The 15,030-nt window shown below is 44.5% G+C and overlaps 1 protein-coding gene across 1 annotated transcript in view; it reads left to right on the top strand.

Moving 5' to 3' along the window:
* Window positions 1–15,030, top strand: part of grin2ba (glutamate receptor, ionotropic, N-methyl D-aspartate 2B-a) — a gene marked incomplete at both ends in the record, with an annotated part of 131,732 nt that overhangs the window by 72,222 nt on the left and 44,480 nt on the right. The window contains 3 exons of the mRNA XM_080511521.1: window positions 3,623–3,766; window positions 5,368–5,638; window positions 14,423–14,615. Of these exons, the coding sequence (XP_080367647.1) occupies window positions 3,623–3,766; window positions 5,368–5,638; window positions 14,423–14,615 (608 nt within the window). The remainder of the gene's footprint in view (window positions 1–3,622; window positions 3,767–5,367; window positions 5,639–14,422; window positions 14,616–15,030) is intronic.

The following is a 15,030-nucleotide window of genomic DNA, read 5'->3' on the forward strand; positions in this document are numbered from 1 at the left end:
TGGTGGTGGTGGGGGTGGTGTTGGGTGGAGTCGCACACGTTTCCTGTTGAAGAGGCCACACGTGTCCCGTTTCTGTCTCGTCTCTCTGACAGCAGCGGTCCTCTGTGGTCGAACAACTCAAGCTTATCCTCTTCCTGCGTAAACGGCTGGCTGACTGCCTGACGCACGCACACACACACACGCACGCACACACACACACACACACACACACACACACACACACACACACACCTCCACCAGCGACTCCTGGCTCCCTGCCCCTTCACCGCTCGCTCGTTCCACGCAGGATCACAGCCGTCTGCCAGGCTGCCCTCTTCCTCTCCATTCATCCTATTGTCACCACATTGTCCTCTGCCTCCGTCCCTCCGAGACTTAAAACCTCAACGCCGCTTTTTTTTTTTTTTTGTACATCTCTATTTTTCCATTCTTCCTAATTCCTTTTCTCTCTCTCTGTTTTTTTTTTTTTTTTTGCCTCTTTTGTCTCATCTGCTTCCACCTCTGTAGTTTTATCTGCTCTTTTTTTTTTCTGCCTCTCGCCGTATCTCTCCATCTTCCTCTCTCTCTTCCCCGTCTCCACTGGTCATTCATCCTGCAGCATTGTATTGTTGTCTGTGTACAGTAGCCAGCGCTGACGTAAGCCGCGGATCCACAGAAGAAGACGGCGACCGGCTGAGGAGAGTATTCAAAGCCTGGCTGGCCCGGCTTCCCGGTGTCTGGCTGACTGACTCGTTGGCCTCGCGACCCCCACCCCCCCTCTGGGATTTTTAATACCCGCTAATCGATCACCTCGTGCCAACAGAGGTGATTATGTGGCCAGACCCTAATTATTGTTGCTGTAAATGAAGAGCGCTGTTTTTGCAGCACTTCATTTCAGTCAACCCGCTCCCACTGGTGGTTTTTAACTTTAACCCCCCCCCCCCCCCCCCCCCACACACACACACACACACACACACACACACACACACACACATTCAGAGTTTGCTCCTCCTTTAGCATGTACTTCTGTCAGAGGCTAATGAAAATCCTGCAGACCTCTGGAACTCTGCATGAGTGTGTTGGGCAGTACATTAATACTGCTCTTAAGAATAGAGCAATAGAAAAGAGGATGCCGGAGGAAATGGTGGTGGGGTGGGGGGGTTGGCGGAGGGGGAGGGGGCGCTCTGGGGAGGATAAAGCAGGGTAGAACGGGAGTGCACAAGTCTGGAAATTCAATTATAACTGTGCCCTGGCAGTAATTCCAGTGGTATTAATGGGACAGCAGAGTGTGAGAAGAGATGGATGGAGATGGGTGGAGGATGAGAGAGAGAGAAAGATGGGGGATGGGGGGAAGAAAGTTGAGCAACAAATGGATTTAAGTTGCACAGCATCCACAAACGCATCATTATTTAATGATTCCGAGACGTGGCGGCTGCGTTGAACTCGGAGGCTGTTTTACATTTCACGCTTTGCGGAGGATGATGACACGTCTTCAACCTGCCGGATGCAGCGCGTCGCCTTCATCATTTCCACGGGCCGGGTTCCTCGCTCACTCTGCATTCCTCAACACGCCACCTTGATGCCGCTGCTCTGATCTCATCAATTGTATGATCGCGGTGATTAACACGGGTTCAGAAAATACCCCTGCGCTGCCGGCGAGGCCTCGCCGTCGCTTTGAGCGCTACACGCATCGACACGTATCCAACGCACGCAATGTCGGTTCAAATATCATTCAGGGAATCACAGAGGGATGTTTGCGGAGCCTGCATAATGAGCCACATGGCGCGGTAGCGGTTGGGACGCTCGGTGTGTGAGAGGTTCCCCCGTTCCAAGTCAAGAAGGCTGCATTTCTTCCCACAGTCCCAAAAATAAAAAAAAGGTTGACGTGTGACTGGAGGCATGAATCTGTGTTTTTACCCTGTGAGCTGGGAGTGGCTCCACTAATCCAACAACTCCGAGTGAGATTTAAAGCTGTGTTGAATATAAATGGATTGATCCTGCACAACTTTTTTGTACAAATTTTTGCATTTGGTGGGTGAAAACTATTTTGCACGAGGTGCAACATTGTAGTGCAACTTAAGCAGAAAGCCACTTCAGAGACACTTTTACACTGCAAAGCACAGGGAAACGTTCTCATTCCCTCCACCTGGATATCTACACAAATCCTTCATCAAATGCTAAAAGTGCTATGATTACAGAAAGGGAAACTTTTTGAAATTTGTCATCAAATTGGCTGGTCTGAGAGATGCGATCACTTTTTTTTTTCTGGACTTTTAATCTATGTTCCCATTATAATAAGAGGCATTAGCACAGCATGGTTTATAGATAGATATAGGTAGATAGACTTTATTGTCTGGCCCAAGGGGTGACAGAACTTCTGCTTTGAAAAGGACCCAAACAATAAAACACAACACATACAAACATATAAATAGATACGTGCAGTCTAGTGTCTTATTTCATTCTGTTTAAATTGGCTTTTGCATTTGGGATGAAGTTTTTTTTTGTAAATGTTTTTGCGGGCCAGAGGGACTTTGAAGCGTCGGCCTGATGGGAGTAATATATGGGAGGTTTTCTCGTCTGAGTCATGAAAGGTGATTTCTATATAGTTTTTTTGAGCATATTGTTATCATGCTCATAATCCACATTTGTCAAAAGACACGACACAAGCGGCAACATTATACATGTTATGAAGCTACCTAAAGCGTGTTGTAAAAACTTTGTATTGAACAATTTCCTTTAAAAATCCTTTAAGTTGTAAATCAGCTTTGTAAAAAAAATAAAAATTACGATTTGAAGTGCTTTGGGGAAAAAAATCTGCCAAAATGCAGCCAAACACGATGGATTTCCATTCATACATTTGGCCACATTGGCAGGATGAAGGTCCTGGAACATAAACACACTACTGTACTTTGTGTAAACGAGAGTTGGACAAACACAAATTGACTCACGTGCACAACAACAACTTGTTGTTGTTGCCGGGCTGCAAGTCTTGTCTAGACGAGTATTTCTCACCTCCTCCTCCTCCTCTTCTGTCCACCTCAATATTCCACTTCAACGCTGATGCCGAGGCTCAAGCTTGGGTATCGCGACATTACCAATGTCTGACAGTCGTACCGTTTGCTTTTCTGCTCTTTCTGCTCTTTCTTTCTTAAACCAGAATGAATGTTTTCGTATGTTATAGTAGGAGTTTTGGGTACGCCTGTGTCGCCTCCACTGCATCGCCTGCCTCTATAAATCTCGTATTGTCCCGGCCGCACTGGAATTGATTTGTTGCCTGCTATACAAAACAAATTGATGAAAATGATCAATGAGATTAAGGACAGCGGCTTTGTGTTCCCAGAACCCCTCCCAATGTACAAACTCATTAAAAGGAGTCATAAAGGCAACTAATGAAAATCATGACTGGTATCATTACAACCCCGAGAGGTGTCCTCTCCGGTTCTCCTCCGCCAGCGAGGGAACAGAAGCAGCTGAATTAATGCGCGCACCAATATTGTTACAAAACCGCCGTTGTCCTCTAAGCAGCCGCTATTTCTCCCGTGTGTGCTTTGTGTGTCTTGCGTGTGCAGAGCCTGCTATATTAAAGTTCCGGCCAGTGCTGTTGCGTAACCATTCACACTCTGCGCCTCCGTTGTGTCATTTGCAGGACGACGACTCCATGTTCTTTCAGTTCGGCCCCTCCATCGAGCAGCAGGCTTCAGTCATCCTCAACATCATGGAGGAATATGACTGGTACATCTTCTCCATTGTCACAACGTACTACCCGGGTTACCAGGACTTTGTCACCAAGGTAACAGCATGCAGCTGAGGCAACATGCACAAATAATCAGGACGTAGAGGGAAGATGACACAGTGCGGGAGGAACAACCGCTTCCGCGGCAGAGATATTTCAGCGGCGCTGTACTGAGAAATTTACTGCATAAATGACAAATAGTCCCAAAGTGCATCACAAAAACACAAATATAAAAACATTAACGATAAAACCATGACGCGATTAATTTACTTGACATGCAAGAGATTCATCTGTGTTTTTGTAAAGCATTCAAAACAACCTGAGATCGTCACTATAATGCAAATTTTCAGGGATTATTATGTAATCTGAGAGACGTCATTTCATTCTGCTGCTGGGAAAAATATACAGAAGTGTGCAAAGCAACACACTCAGCCAAACATGTTCAGTTCTTTTACAATACCACTCCAAACCACAAGATGGTGTATTGAGACGTTCCAGAGTCTCGTCTGTCCTCAATCCAACCTGAAAAATGGTCTTAAACTAAAATATAAATATCTTTGTCAACTTGTCACAATGTCCTGAATTCAAAAGAATGTTTTTTGACATTACATTTAAAACACGTGTACATGTATGAAGTAAACAAAACGTTTTAATTGCTATTATAAGTTGAGTGAATGCATCATTTTGTGGTTGAATGTTGTTTTAGAAAATTATGTCGCCTCTAATTTATCATTATGATTGATATATGGAGAGGTTGCAAAACTATATGAGACACAAATAATAAAGAAATAAAGGACAGGAAAGTATTTGTTTGCGACTATATTCTCCAGGATCACTTGTGACACCTTGATAATTGTTGTTGTCTAAAAGAATTGACTAAATGTCCTCTTTTGCGTATCTTGTCTTTCTGGGGACTATTAGGCCTTGTTGATAGGACATTTTCAAGTGACTTTGGTTTTGGGTGTCCGACAGCGCTTCTCGGAGCCACTGAAAACGTGAAAATGTTTTTGAAAACTGCTCCCCAGGTGGAACTTTAAAAAAAAAAAATTGTCTCCGTCAGAGTGGACACTGGTTAAAACATTGTTAATGTTTATAGTGTATTGTGCATGGATTCAAAAAGCACCAACTAGTGGCCCGACATGAAAACTACACCGTTTTTAGTGTTTCATTTTCAAAACGTCTCAGAGTACATTAAATGAAAAACGATGCGTTTTTCCACTTAAAGCGTTGTGGTGTGAACAGCGCCTGAGTCATGTATTTAGATCGAAGGGCTCTTATACTTATACTTAATTTGAGCAAACTTTAGGTATGATTGAAAGTACTGCTTAACTGGCTAAAGATGTCCTCGTTTTGGAAATCAAATCAGCAACGATCCATGATGAAACCACATTTCTAAAACTGATCTGTTTTACACTTCTAAGTCCCGTTATTGTCTTTGTGATAGGAACAGCTCATATTCAGGAAACAGGATGAATCCGGCCTGTAGTCAAACAGATTCTGGAGAAATATTAATAAAAAAAAAAACACTCTTTCCTCTAATGAGTTTCTTTTTAATCTGAAGCAAATTCTCCCTCGTCACAGCCTGATAAAGTTCATCACACTTGGTTTGGTCGTCGGTGGCACGATGTAACATGACTCTTCTCCCCTGACGCATCCAGATTCGTAACACCATCGAGAACAGTTTCGTGGGCTGGGAAATGGAGGAGGTTCTGCTGCTGGACATGTCGGTAGACGACGGCGACTCAAAGATTCAGAACCAGCTTAAGAAGCTGCAGAGCCCGGTCATCCTCCTCTACTGCACCAAGGAGGAGGCCAACACCATCTTCGAGGTGGCCCACTCCGTCGGCATCACCGGCTACGGCTACACGTGGATCGTGCCCTCGCTGGTAGCCGGGGACACTGACGTCGTGCCGGCAGAATTCCCCACAGGTAGGAAGCGTGGCGTTTTGAATCCGCCGTTAATCTCGTCGTGGAAAGACGTCTGCTTGCCTTGAGCTTAAATCCTTAAGCACCGTTGAGCACAGCAGTTTTGGTTGACGTCTGTTCAGATGCGTCTGTTTTCTGAGTAAAGGTGGCCTCGTTTGAGGGGGGAAAAAAAAAAAAAAAGTCTCATCATCACAGTGTTTCTTTCTTCATTCCTCTGGGCTTTTCTCAGGTTAGGCAGGTCAGCGGTGGTGTAAAAAAATCAATTACAAAAAGGTAGAATGCTGTGAAGACGTGTCAAACTCTCCCGTGATTTCTTCTATTTTTGTGTCGGTGTCCACATCTTTGCGCACAACGTCTGGAAAGACGAAACACATGATAGCTTTATGTGTTACACCTAGACGGTAGTCAAGCCCCTGAACGGAGGAGCCGCGTCTAATATCGGTAGACGTCCTCTGTCACGTGTGGGACCACCGTCCTTCAGCTGGAGCTCGTCGACTGATGGCCAAATGTTCTCCTGCAAGATTTTCTGTCCGAGAGCAGAATTAATGTTTTCCTCTATGATGGCGGCTCGCCCTGAAGCACTGAACAGACGGGGCCGTACACAAGATGCTCTGTTATTTTTTTTGTGTGGAGGAATTCTATCTTTGATTTGCAGGAGATCTAATAGGAGGGAATCTGACAACTGACAGGAAACAATCCGGCCCATGGGATGACGTCATGATAATGAGGATGATGATGAAATGTGTAAAAATGGTCAAAAGAAGTAATTCATGCATGTAACGGGACTCTTCAGACTCGTGTGACCTCAACTCAGGCTCCGTTTACAAGACAAATTAAGTGAAAACACATCGTTTTTGCTTTTTTTTGGTTTGTTTGTTTCAGAGAAGTTTCACGTTTACACAGCAAAGTCAGAAACTCCACGTGCACGCAGAGAACAAAGCGCTATAAACATTAACGATGGGACGTTGGGTTGCTATTGCGGGAGATTCTCATTTATAAAAGTCCAACGTTCCAACAGAATGTGAACTGTGAGTCATGTCACTCTGCCGCCATTGTTGTTATTGTTGTATAGCGTTTTGAAAAAGTTGCGTTTTCCCCCATTCCCACTGAGATGGAGTTGGAGTGTTTTCAAAGACTTTCGCCATGAGAACCATTTTAAAAATGTTCATAATTAACCTCCAAAACTTAGAAGGGTCCATGAGCACAGGTTTCACCGAAATTAGGATTTGATGCGTTTTAACGGCAGTAAAACACAAGACGATTACGGATGTCTTCACAAATATGATGGAGTTACAAAAGTATTCTCAACTACAAGCTGGCATTTACAGGGAGAAAGGCATAGAATTTGTGATATTGTAGACATTCAGCATAGTTTCACATTTTGATGTGAACACATTTAACAGGGAAAAAATTCCCTGTTAAATGTGAAAACCTAGAAATAATACATTTTAAAAAAACCTGTACTTTTGACAATCGTTATATAATGCATTTTCTAAATAAGTTAATTTCAAAGTTTTAACCCTTTGAAAGGTGAATTATGCAGATTAATGCATTTCCCCTTCAAACAACATAGTGCATAATGTTATATTAGTAGCACTATTTACTGTATTCCACTACAATTATACATATATTAAATACATATATATGTTCCAGAAAAGTATAATAAATCCATGATTCCCTACAGTTTTTCTTACACTACACCTTCTGCCCCCCCCCCCCCCTTTTTTTAACTCCAAACTCGTCCACAAATCCACCCCACAGATTGATATAAATATATATTTCACTGTTGTTTGGGTATTTCCTGCAAGATGAAACAAAAAACAAAAAACAAAGTGACCTTTCCTGCTAAGAAGTAATGGAGAGTTTCTTCCCTCGACTCCACTGGAGGTCATTCTAACCTTTGAAGGTCAAACGTGGAACCAAAGTGACAATCGGGTTGTGTTGCTCTCCCGTCCCCAAACCTCAGGCCCACCTGTCAGACCGCCTCATGTAACGGGCCTGGCGGTGCCCGGAGGGGGGGGGGGGGGTGTATACAGGCACTTTTAGAAAGGCCAGCTCCCGGCGGGAAACAAACCTTTAACTGTTTGCGACGCGAGCGTGAAACTTTACACCACTTGTGGCTGTTTGGGACCCGGTGGGGAAGTTAGAGGAGGTCGTATATTTATATATCAGATTATTTCCCGAAGATTTTAGACCGTCGTTGAAGCACTTTAACTCCAAGTTTTTAAAAACTCTCCTTCCCTTATTGACATCCACGGATGATTTACTTTAAGCACAGTGTGTGTCTGTTTTTTGTTGTTGTTTTTTTTGGGGTCTGCCGTCTGTGTGCATCTGTCTGTGAAATGTGCTGGTGGAAAATCAGAGTTTAATTTACGTGGGAAAATAATGGGCGGGTAAAAACCGAGTGTTTACTTGTTGGCCTGGGTGGACCAGACTCTTGTTGTGTGTGTGTGTGTCTTTTCAAAAGTGGGGTTCCACTCTATGAAGTTTGATATATCACCGCATCAGTTATGTAAATCACGCAACAACTTCCCCCTTGATTTATGTTGCCAGTGAGATAATCGTGTCCCGCTGGTCGTTCCTGCCTGGGTGCTTTACAAAGTGCAGCGGCTGCGCTGATGGACTCACACGAACCTCTTCCAGTTAACACTGAATTATCATGGCATGAATCATGCGGGACGTAATGGCAGAGAGGAGGCTAAATGTCATTCTCTCATTTTATGCGTGATGAATGTGCCAAAATAAATGATGCTCAAAGTCTCTGAACAACAGCGTGGCTTGTATTTAATGGAGGAGGGCATTTCTGTTGTCGCTTAAGTCAGGTAGTGGTTTAAAAAATTGTAAATTTTTTTCCTCCAATCAGACGATCAGTTACTGACTTCTATGTGCCAGTAGCGATATAATTATATTTAAAACGATCCAAATTAGTTTTAACTGAACTGCTGAAGGTAAGAATTGCAAAAACTGGAAGGAATAATGATGTGATAATGGAAATGAGAATTTTTGATTAACTAAGTATTTTTAAAGAATCTTTTTCACATGTTTGATACTTATGCAAACTTGTGTTTGTAATAGTCATAATAAAAGGAGGGCAAGTTTGCAAAGTGTCTTTTTCACATTAGTGGTCTTTAAAACCTTGTGTTGATTGTTTTATTATTTACTCTGCAGAGCTGCAGGGCCGCAGCTCCCCGGACGACTCGTTCACTGCCACTTTCTTGAAAGCGAATGTTGTCCATGCAGCTCCCTATAATTAGGTTTAGAAAGTAATTATTAAAAATACTGGACGGGTAAAAGTATAAGTATTGTTAATCCCTAATTTCATAAATTGAGGGAAAAATGTTGACTGTAAATATGTGGCTTTGCTTCATGACAACAACTGTTATTATATTAAATGAACTTACAGCATAATAGTTTCTCAATGACAGAAACTAAAATGTGTTCTTTTATTTGATTACTAAGAAGTACACTGTGAACAAGTCTAAACCGGAAAACGTTTTTTTTTGGGGGGGGGGATTACAAGAACAATAACAGGATTTTCTATCTCTTTTTCTATATTTTTTGTTTCTTCAGGCTGTTATTGACAAAGTCACATGATCTTTTAAGCCTTCAGTACTACTGAAGGCTTGTGTCGGACTAAAGCTGTCCGACACAATTGAAAAAACACCCAACAGAAAATAAAACATGTTTTCTTAATAAGTCTTGTGGGAGGTTGCCCCCTAATTAGCATTTTTATATTTGACAATACGTTATTATCATTATTTTTGTGCATCTTCTGCGGTCAGCTTCCTCCCTTCTCTTTTTTTTTGGATCCACTGAAAATGCTACTTTTAGAAAACTGCTGCCAAGGTGGAACTTTTTGGGAACGCTCCGTCTCCATGGAAACGGGGCGAAAACGTTGATTTTCCGAACGTTTTCTGAAGCGAAAAGGCAAAAACGATGTGTTTTTTTCCCTTGAAACACCGTCATGTAAACAAGGGCCTGACCCCTAAGATGTTTGCCAACTGGTTTTTCCAAACATCTACACGCAATCCCATTATCGGATTGCAGCTACTGACATCCTGGATAGATCAATTTTCTCACTTCCATTTTTTAATGAACAATCCCAGGAGTTCTGTCACGACTTGATCTGCACCAAAGGAAGATAAACCACCGGCGTGTGTCGTGATCGTGGTGTACGATTGTGAATTAACGGAGTGAAATGTCACTGCCGGTGTGCCCCCGGGTGAATGCAGCGGTCCGGGGTTCACTTTGAGGTGCTCGCTCGCTGCGAGGCTAATTTGCTTACAAGGCACACTTAATAATTTGCTCCGTGTGTGATGAAGAGCCTCCAATTCTCCCGGGTGACTCGACTGACGCCTTCCTTAAGTAGCGCTCTGGGGAACCAGCTCCCCACCCACTCTCCTCCTTCCTTCCCGCTTCCTTCCTTTTCTTTCTGGCTGTTGTTCTCCGTGTTTTCCCGTCTTACTATTTCAGCCTCCACCAACTCCAACCCCCCCCTGCCCCCCTCCCCCCGCTGCCTCGACTCGCTGCTACTCCCTTCAGATTTTTGTGTCTCTTGTTTCTGTGCCTTTGTGTCTCTGCTGCTGTCTGACTTTTCTCGGTCCCTCTCATTCCTCTCTCTCTCTCTCTCTCTCTCTCTCTCCCTCCCTCCCTCTCTCTCTCTGTTCTCCGTGATCAGAGTTACACGCCGCTGCCTCTCAGACGGCGCTAACGTAACCACCCCATCTGACATCACTGACAATAATAAGCTGCTTCCAAAAATATCTGCTGTTGCGATCTCCAATCGGTTTGCCTACTATAGACACTCGCTGTCTTATCGCTGTTGCTCATGTTTCTTTGTATACAGATCTGTGACGGGGGGGGGGAAGACAGCCTGCTGTTAGGTAGGAGCAGTAGCCACTTCACTGGCCAGAGTAAAAAAAAAAAGAAAAGTCTTGGCAGCAGCAGCCACGGGGCTCTTCATCTTTACCGATGCCAGTTGACGTGTCCATGTTGTGACATTTAAACATGTCCTGGGAGAGGTAGGGAATAAATACACATCAGGCAGCGGCTCCCCAGACGTAGAGAAGAATACACCGTCGAGCTCATCCTGCCCCCCCCCCCCCCCCCGTGCACATGTACGTCTCCCCCCAGTAGAAACACGCCCGTGAAATAATAAAGCGGGAGTGTGTAGGAAGGAACGAGCGACCGGAGCGGGCGAGCGTTGAGGAAGTGTCAACAGTGTGTGACATCAGATGTGGTCCCGAAGGGCCCAGAGCTGTCAGCGCGCCCCCCACCCCCCCGAACCCCCCCACCCCAACCCCCCCCCCCAAGAGGAAAGGCAGGTTGCCAGGCTGCCTGTCTATTTCTGCCCGCTGACATGGTAGTGGACTGGCTGACATGTGGTCATACGCTGTCAGACGGATGTGGACCGCCTGACGGATTGGAGGGGAGACGGACGGACGGACGGACGGACGGACGGACGGCCCGACGAATCGACTTGAAAGCGGGAACGTTCTGCGCTGGGAGCTGCTTGAACCCTGGACCCGGAGGTGTCCCAGAACAAGCGGCACAAGTCACGGGGGGCGTTTTTTTTTTTTTTTTTAGCCCAGTTAAAAACTCTGCCGTACCTTTGACCGACCTTTCGATGGGGGGGAGGTTTCCACCTTAAACGGTTTCCTCCGCCGTTCCTTGTCCCCGTTAGCCACTCCTGTCAAACAATACGTGGAGCGATGGGGTTCCGTTTTCACGACGAGGCAGAGTAAAGCAGGCTTTGCTTCTCTCTCGTAACGTCACGTCGGCTGAACGTCAGCTGACTCGCCCCTGTTTGCTTTTACCGCACACAAGTACCCTCTTCAGACTCGTACAGACATCAGTTGTCAACAGTCACTGCGCAGGCAGACTGGTGACTCCTCACAGCAGCCGTCAGTCACGACATCAAGTCCAGATTTCGCTAAAATCCAATGAATAAATAGATGTGAGTAGAATGGGTCGGAGTGAAGGTTTCTAAAGACGAACAGGCAACGAAAACCTGTGAGAAAGAACAAGTTTTATTTATATAGTCACAATAACAAACCACCTTCTGGCACTTTTTTTTTTTTTTTTTCAAGCAAATTGTAAACACTTCAAAGAAAACAATGTTTTTTTGTTCGGAGAAGGACACGACACTGAGATGTTTGCAGGGAAGCTATGATGCTGGACTCAAAGCCATGTCGGGGCGAGTTTGTGAAAACGTGCCGAATGCAGCATTCCTGAGTTGATCAGGAAATGTGTGCAAAGAAGTAATGAAGACATATTAATGAATCTAATCGAGGAGGGGCACGTTTAGTTTTTACCCCCCCCGAGATACCTGTGATTGTTCCCCTATCTACCCAGCCTGCAGGCTGATCTGAGGTCTGTACCTGCTGCTCGTTTAGTCCCTGTCACCCAGTTAGCGGCGAGTCAATTACATCTGGACCGAGGTGGAGCCGACTGTGGCCACGACGGCGTCTCCAGACACTCCGGCCTTTTTAGCCGATCGATCACAGTCACGGTGTAGAGATATTTAGAACATTTACAAACAATTGACCGGGAGAAGCTGCTGCATGCCACATGCACCGACCGCTGTGTCTTGTTGCCAAGCAACAGTTGATGCGATAAACCATCAGAGCCCGATGGAGAAGTTTTAGCATCTTTATTATGGAGCTGCGGTTTGTGGTTTAGACCTATTTGAACCCATCGGATGCTAAAATAGTAAATACTTCGCGCTTTGCTTAGATTACTGCTGTTTTATATTCAACCTTATGCTTCTGTGTAAAGAAAGACGGCATGATTCTGTGCTATTCCTCATAAGTGATGAGCCACTGGGTGTACAAATTTAGACCCGATTCAACGATCACCCGTTCTCTGAAATCCAGAACATACTCTAAAATTAGACTTGAATCTTCTTCCAGTGTGGTTGCACCAGGCCTCTGCAACATGTGGCTCTTCAGCCTCTGAAAATAAGTACATTCACAGTTATCATTATTATTATCATCACTATTATTTGTGCTTCCAGTGTGTTTGTTCAGCCGTTAATCTCTCACAGGTAATCCGATCATGCAGTCTCAGGTCTCAAAAGTCACAATACTTCAACTAAACTATGCACCACGTCCCACTTCTCATCTGACCACCTGCTCCCTTTACGTCCGGTGATTAATGTTGAGTTTAGTCCCAGAAAACGGGGAGTTTTATGCAGTTGTTTTGTGACTCCAGACCAGTTTTGTTCAGTACACAAGTGTGTAAAAGCTGCAGACGACTGGATTAGACGATACGTACAAACCCCACCCGTTAACTCCCAACAAGATGAAATCCTGACACGGGCAAACTGGAGAACCGAATGATCGGTCATTAAAAAGATATAAACATCGAGCGCTGGGCATCATGCACCGTGTGTCATCAATTAATGGTGACTATTAGTCACGAGTTAATCATATTATGATTGAACATTATAATGGATTATATTGTCAATAATGGCGGTTTAATAAAGGCGGAACTCGTTATCAAAATGTCAGCAGTGTTTTATTATATGCACAGGAGCCTAATTTTCCCACTAAATCAACTCTTCTCGTCCGCCGTGTGCGTGTTTTTAAAATGTGCTCTACAGTAGGAATACACTGGGATGTACATTTCAAAACACATTAATAATATGAAAGTCACCTTTAAAGTCCAGTCGACACAAATTGTGATAGATAGATAGATAGATAGATAGATAGATAGATAGATAGAAAATATTGTCATGTTTTAGCACCCTAAACAATTTAAAAAGCACTACAAACAATTTTAACAAGCGTCCAACAGTGAAATGTGCAAAATGTCCTCTATTTGTGGCGTTTTGTACTCTCCTTCATGAAATCCACCGCCACAGTTTGTCTCTGTGTCTCATGCTGCTTCAGTAACAATAACGCAGCTTTTACTGCTGCATCACTGGTTTCATAAAAAAAAATTAAAGTTTTTTTTTTTTTTTTTTTTTTGCCCTTTACTGGACTGGTTTTGTTTAACACACCTGTTGTGGATGGATGGCCGGATAGAGGATAATTAAAAAAAAATCTATTTATTAAGGTTACAAAAGGGCAAACAAACTCTTAGAAGAGAAAGATGAGGTCAAATGAGTCTGTTGTTGGTAGTTTGCATGCATAAAAGCAAAGTTATTAGATGGATAACTGCCCTGAGAATACGTTGAGCGTCCGTGTATGGGTGAGGCGCTCGCCCGTCACTCTCTGATAATCAGCGGCAGTGAAGGACGCGGTGAAGGAGGCATCCTGGCACACAGTTGAATGGGCTGATGGAGGGTTGGAAGGGCATCGGTAGACTGAGAGGACGATAGAGAGAGAGAGAGAGAGAGACACGTACAAATAAATGTTCCTAAACATTTGACAGATTGTGAGGAGAGAACAGGCAGACAGGAGGACAGATAAACAGGCGTGCAGACAGAGCTGAGGCCAACAAACAGAGGCAGACAGATGGACAAACACAGCAAGGTGATAGACACTTAGTCAGGCAGAATGGGACTGCAGCTCATCTGTTCTCTGAGTCATCGTGGAGTGTATGCTCGTCTCTTGGACGCCGCTCAAAACATGTACGTCCTATAGACCCTCGCAGGATCATCCCCAGTTCCCCGAGACTCGCCTCCTCCGTCTGTCTGACGCTGCCTTTGTCGGCCTCCTTTATATTCCTCCATGTCATCGCTTCTCTTTGTCGTTCCGTCGCGAGTCCTCCAGCACGGCCGTTCTTTCGGTCTGCGCCTCGCCCTGACCGTCCGTCTCTCCTCCTCTCCCTCCGTCCGTCCAGGCCTCCTCTCCGTGTCCTACGACGAGTGGGACTACGGCCTGGAGGCTCGCGTCCGCGACGGCGTGGCGATCATCACCATGGCCACGTCCACCATGATGATGGACCGGGGGCCGCACACCCTGCTGAAGTCCGAGTGCCACGGAGCCCCGGACAAGAAGACCCCCATCTCAGGCAACCCCAACGAAGTGCTCAGGTGAGTGAACGCCAAGACGGAGTTGTCGCAGCAAGTATTGTGATATCTGACCATGATGCAATGAATTAATACAAGATTTTTGAATATGCTGACTCTCCATGTCACCTCTTATGGATGAGAAAGAACAAATAAATACAGGCTTTTATTTCCAGCAATCCTATTTATGTGTTATTCAAATATTGGCTGCAGTTTCTAAAAGCTGCTCCTTAATGTACGTAATAACTTATTACATTATTGGGAAGATGCTATTAGGATAATGTCTCAATTATTCTTAGCATAAGTTGAATGTTTAGGTAAAAATGTGCATTTCAAGGTTTTAAATTCAACCTTGAACTCCACATTCAAGACAAAAACTTATATATTTTGCCTCAAATCTGCCATCATAGACTACATTTTTTCCCTCTCCTGCCCACAG

Source organism: Blennius ocellaris (genome assembly GCF_963422515.1).
Source record: "Blennius ocellaris genome assembly, chromosome: 16".
In the NCBI taxonomy this organism is placed as follows: domain Eukaryota; kingdom Metazoa; phylum Chordata; class Actinopteri; order Blenniiformes; family Blenniidae; genus Blennius; species Blennius ocellaris.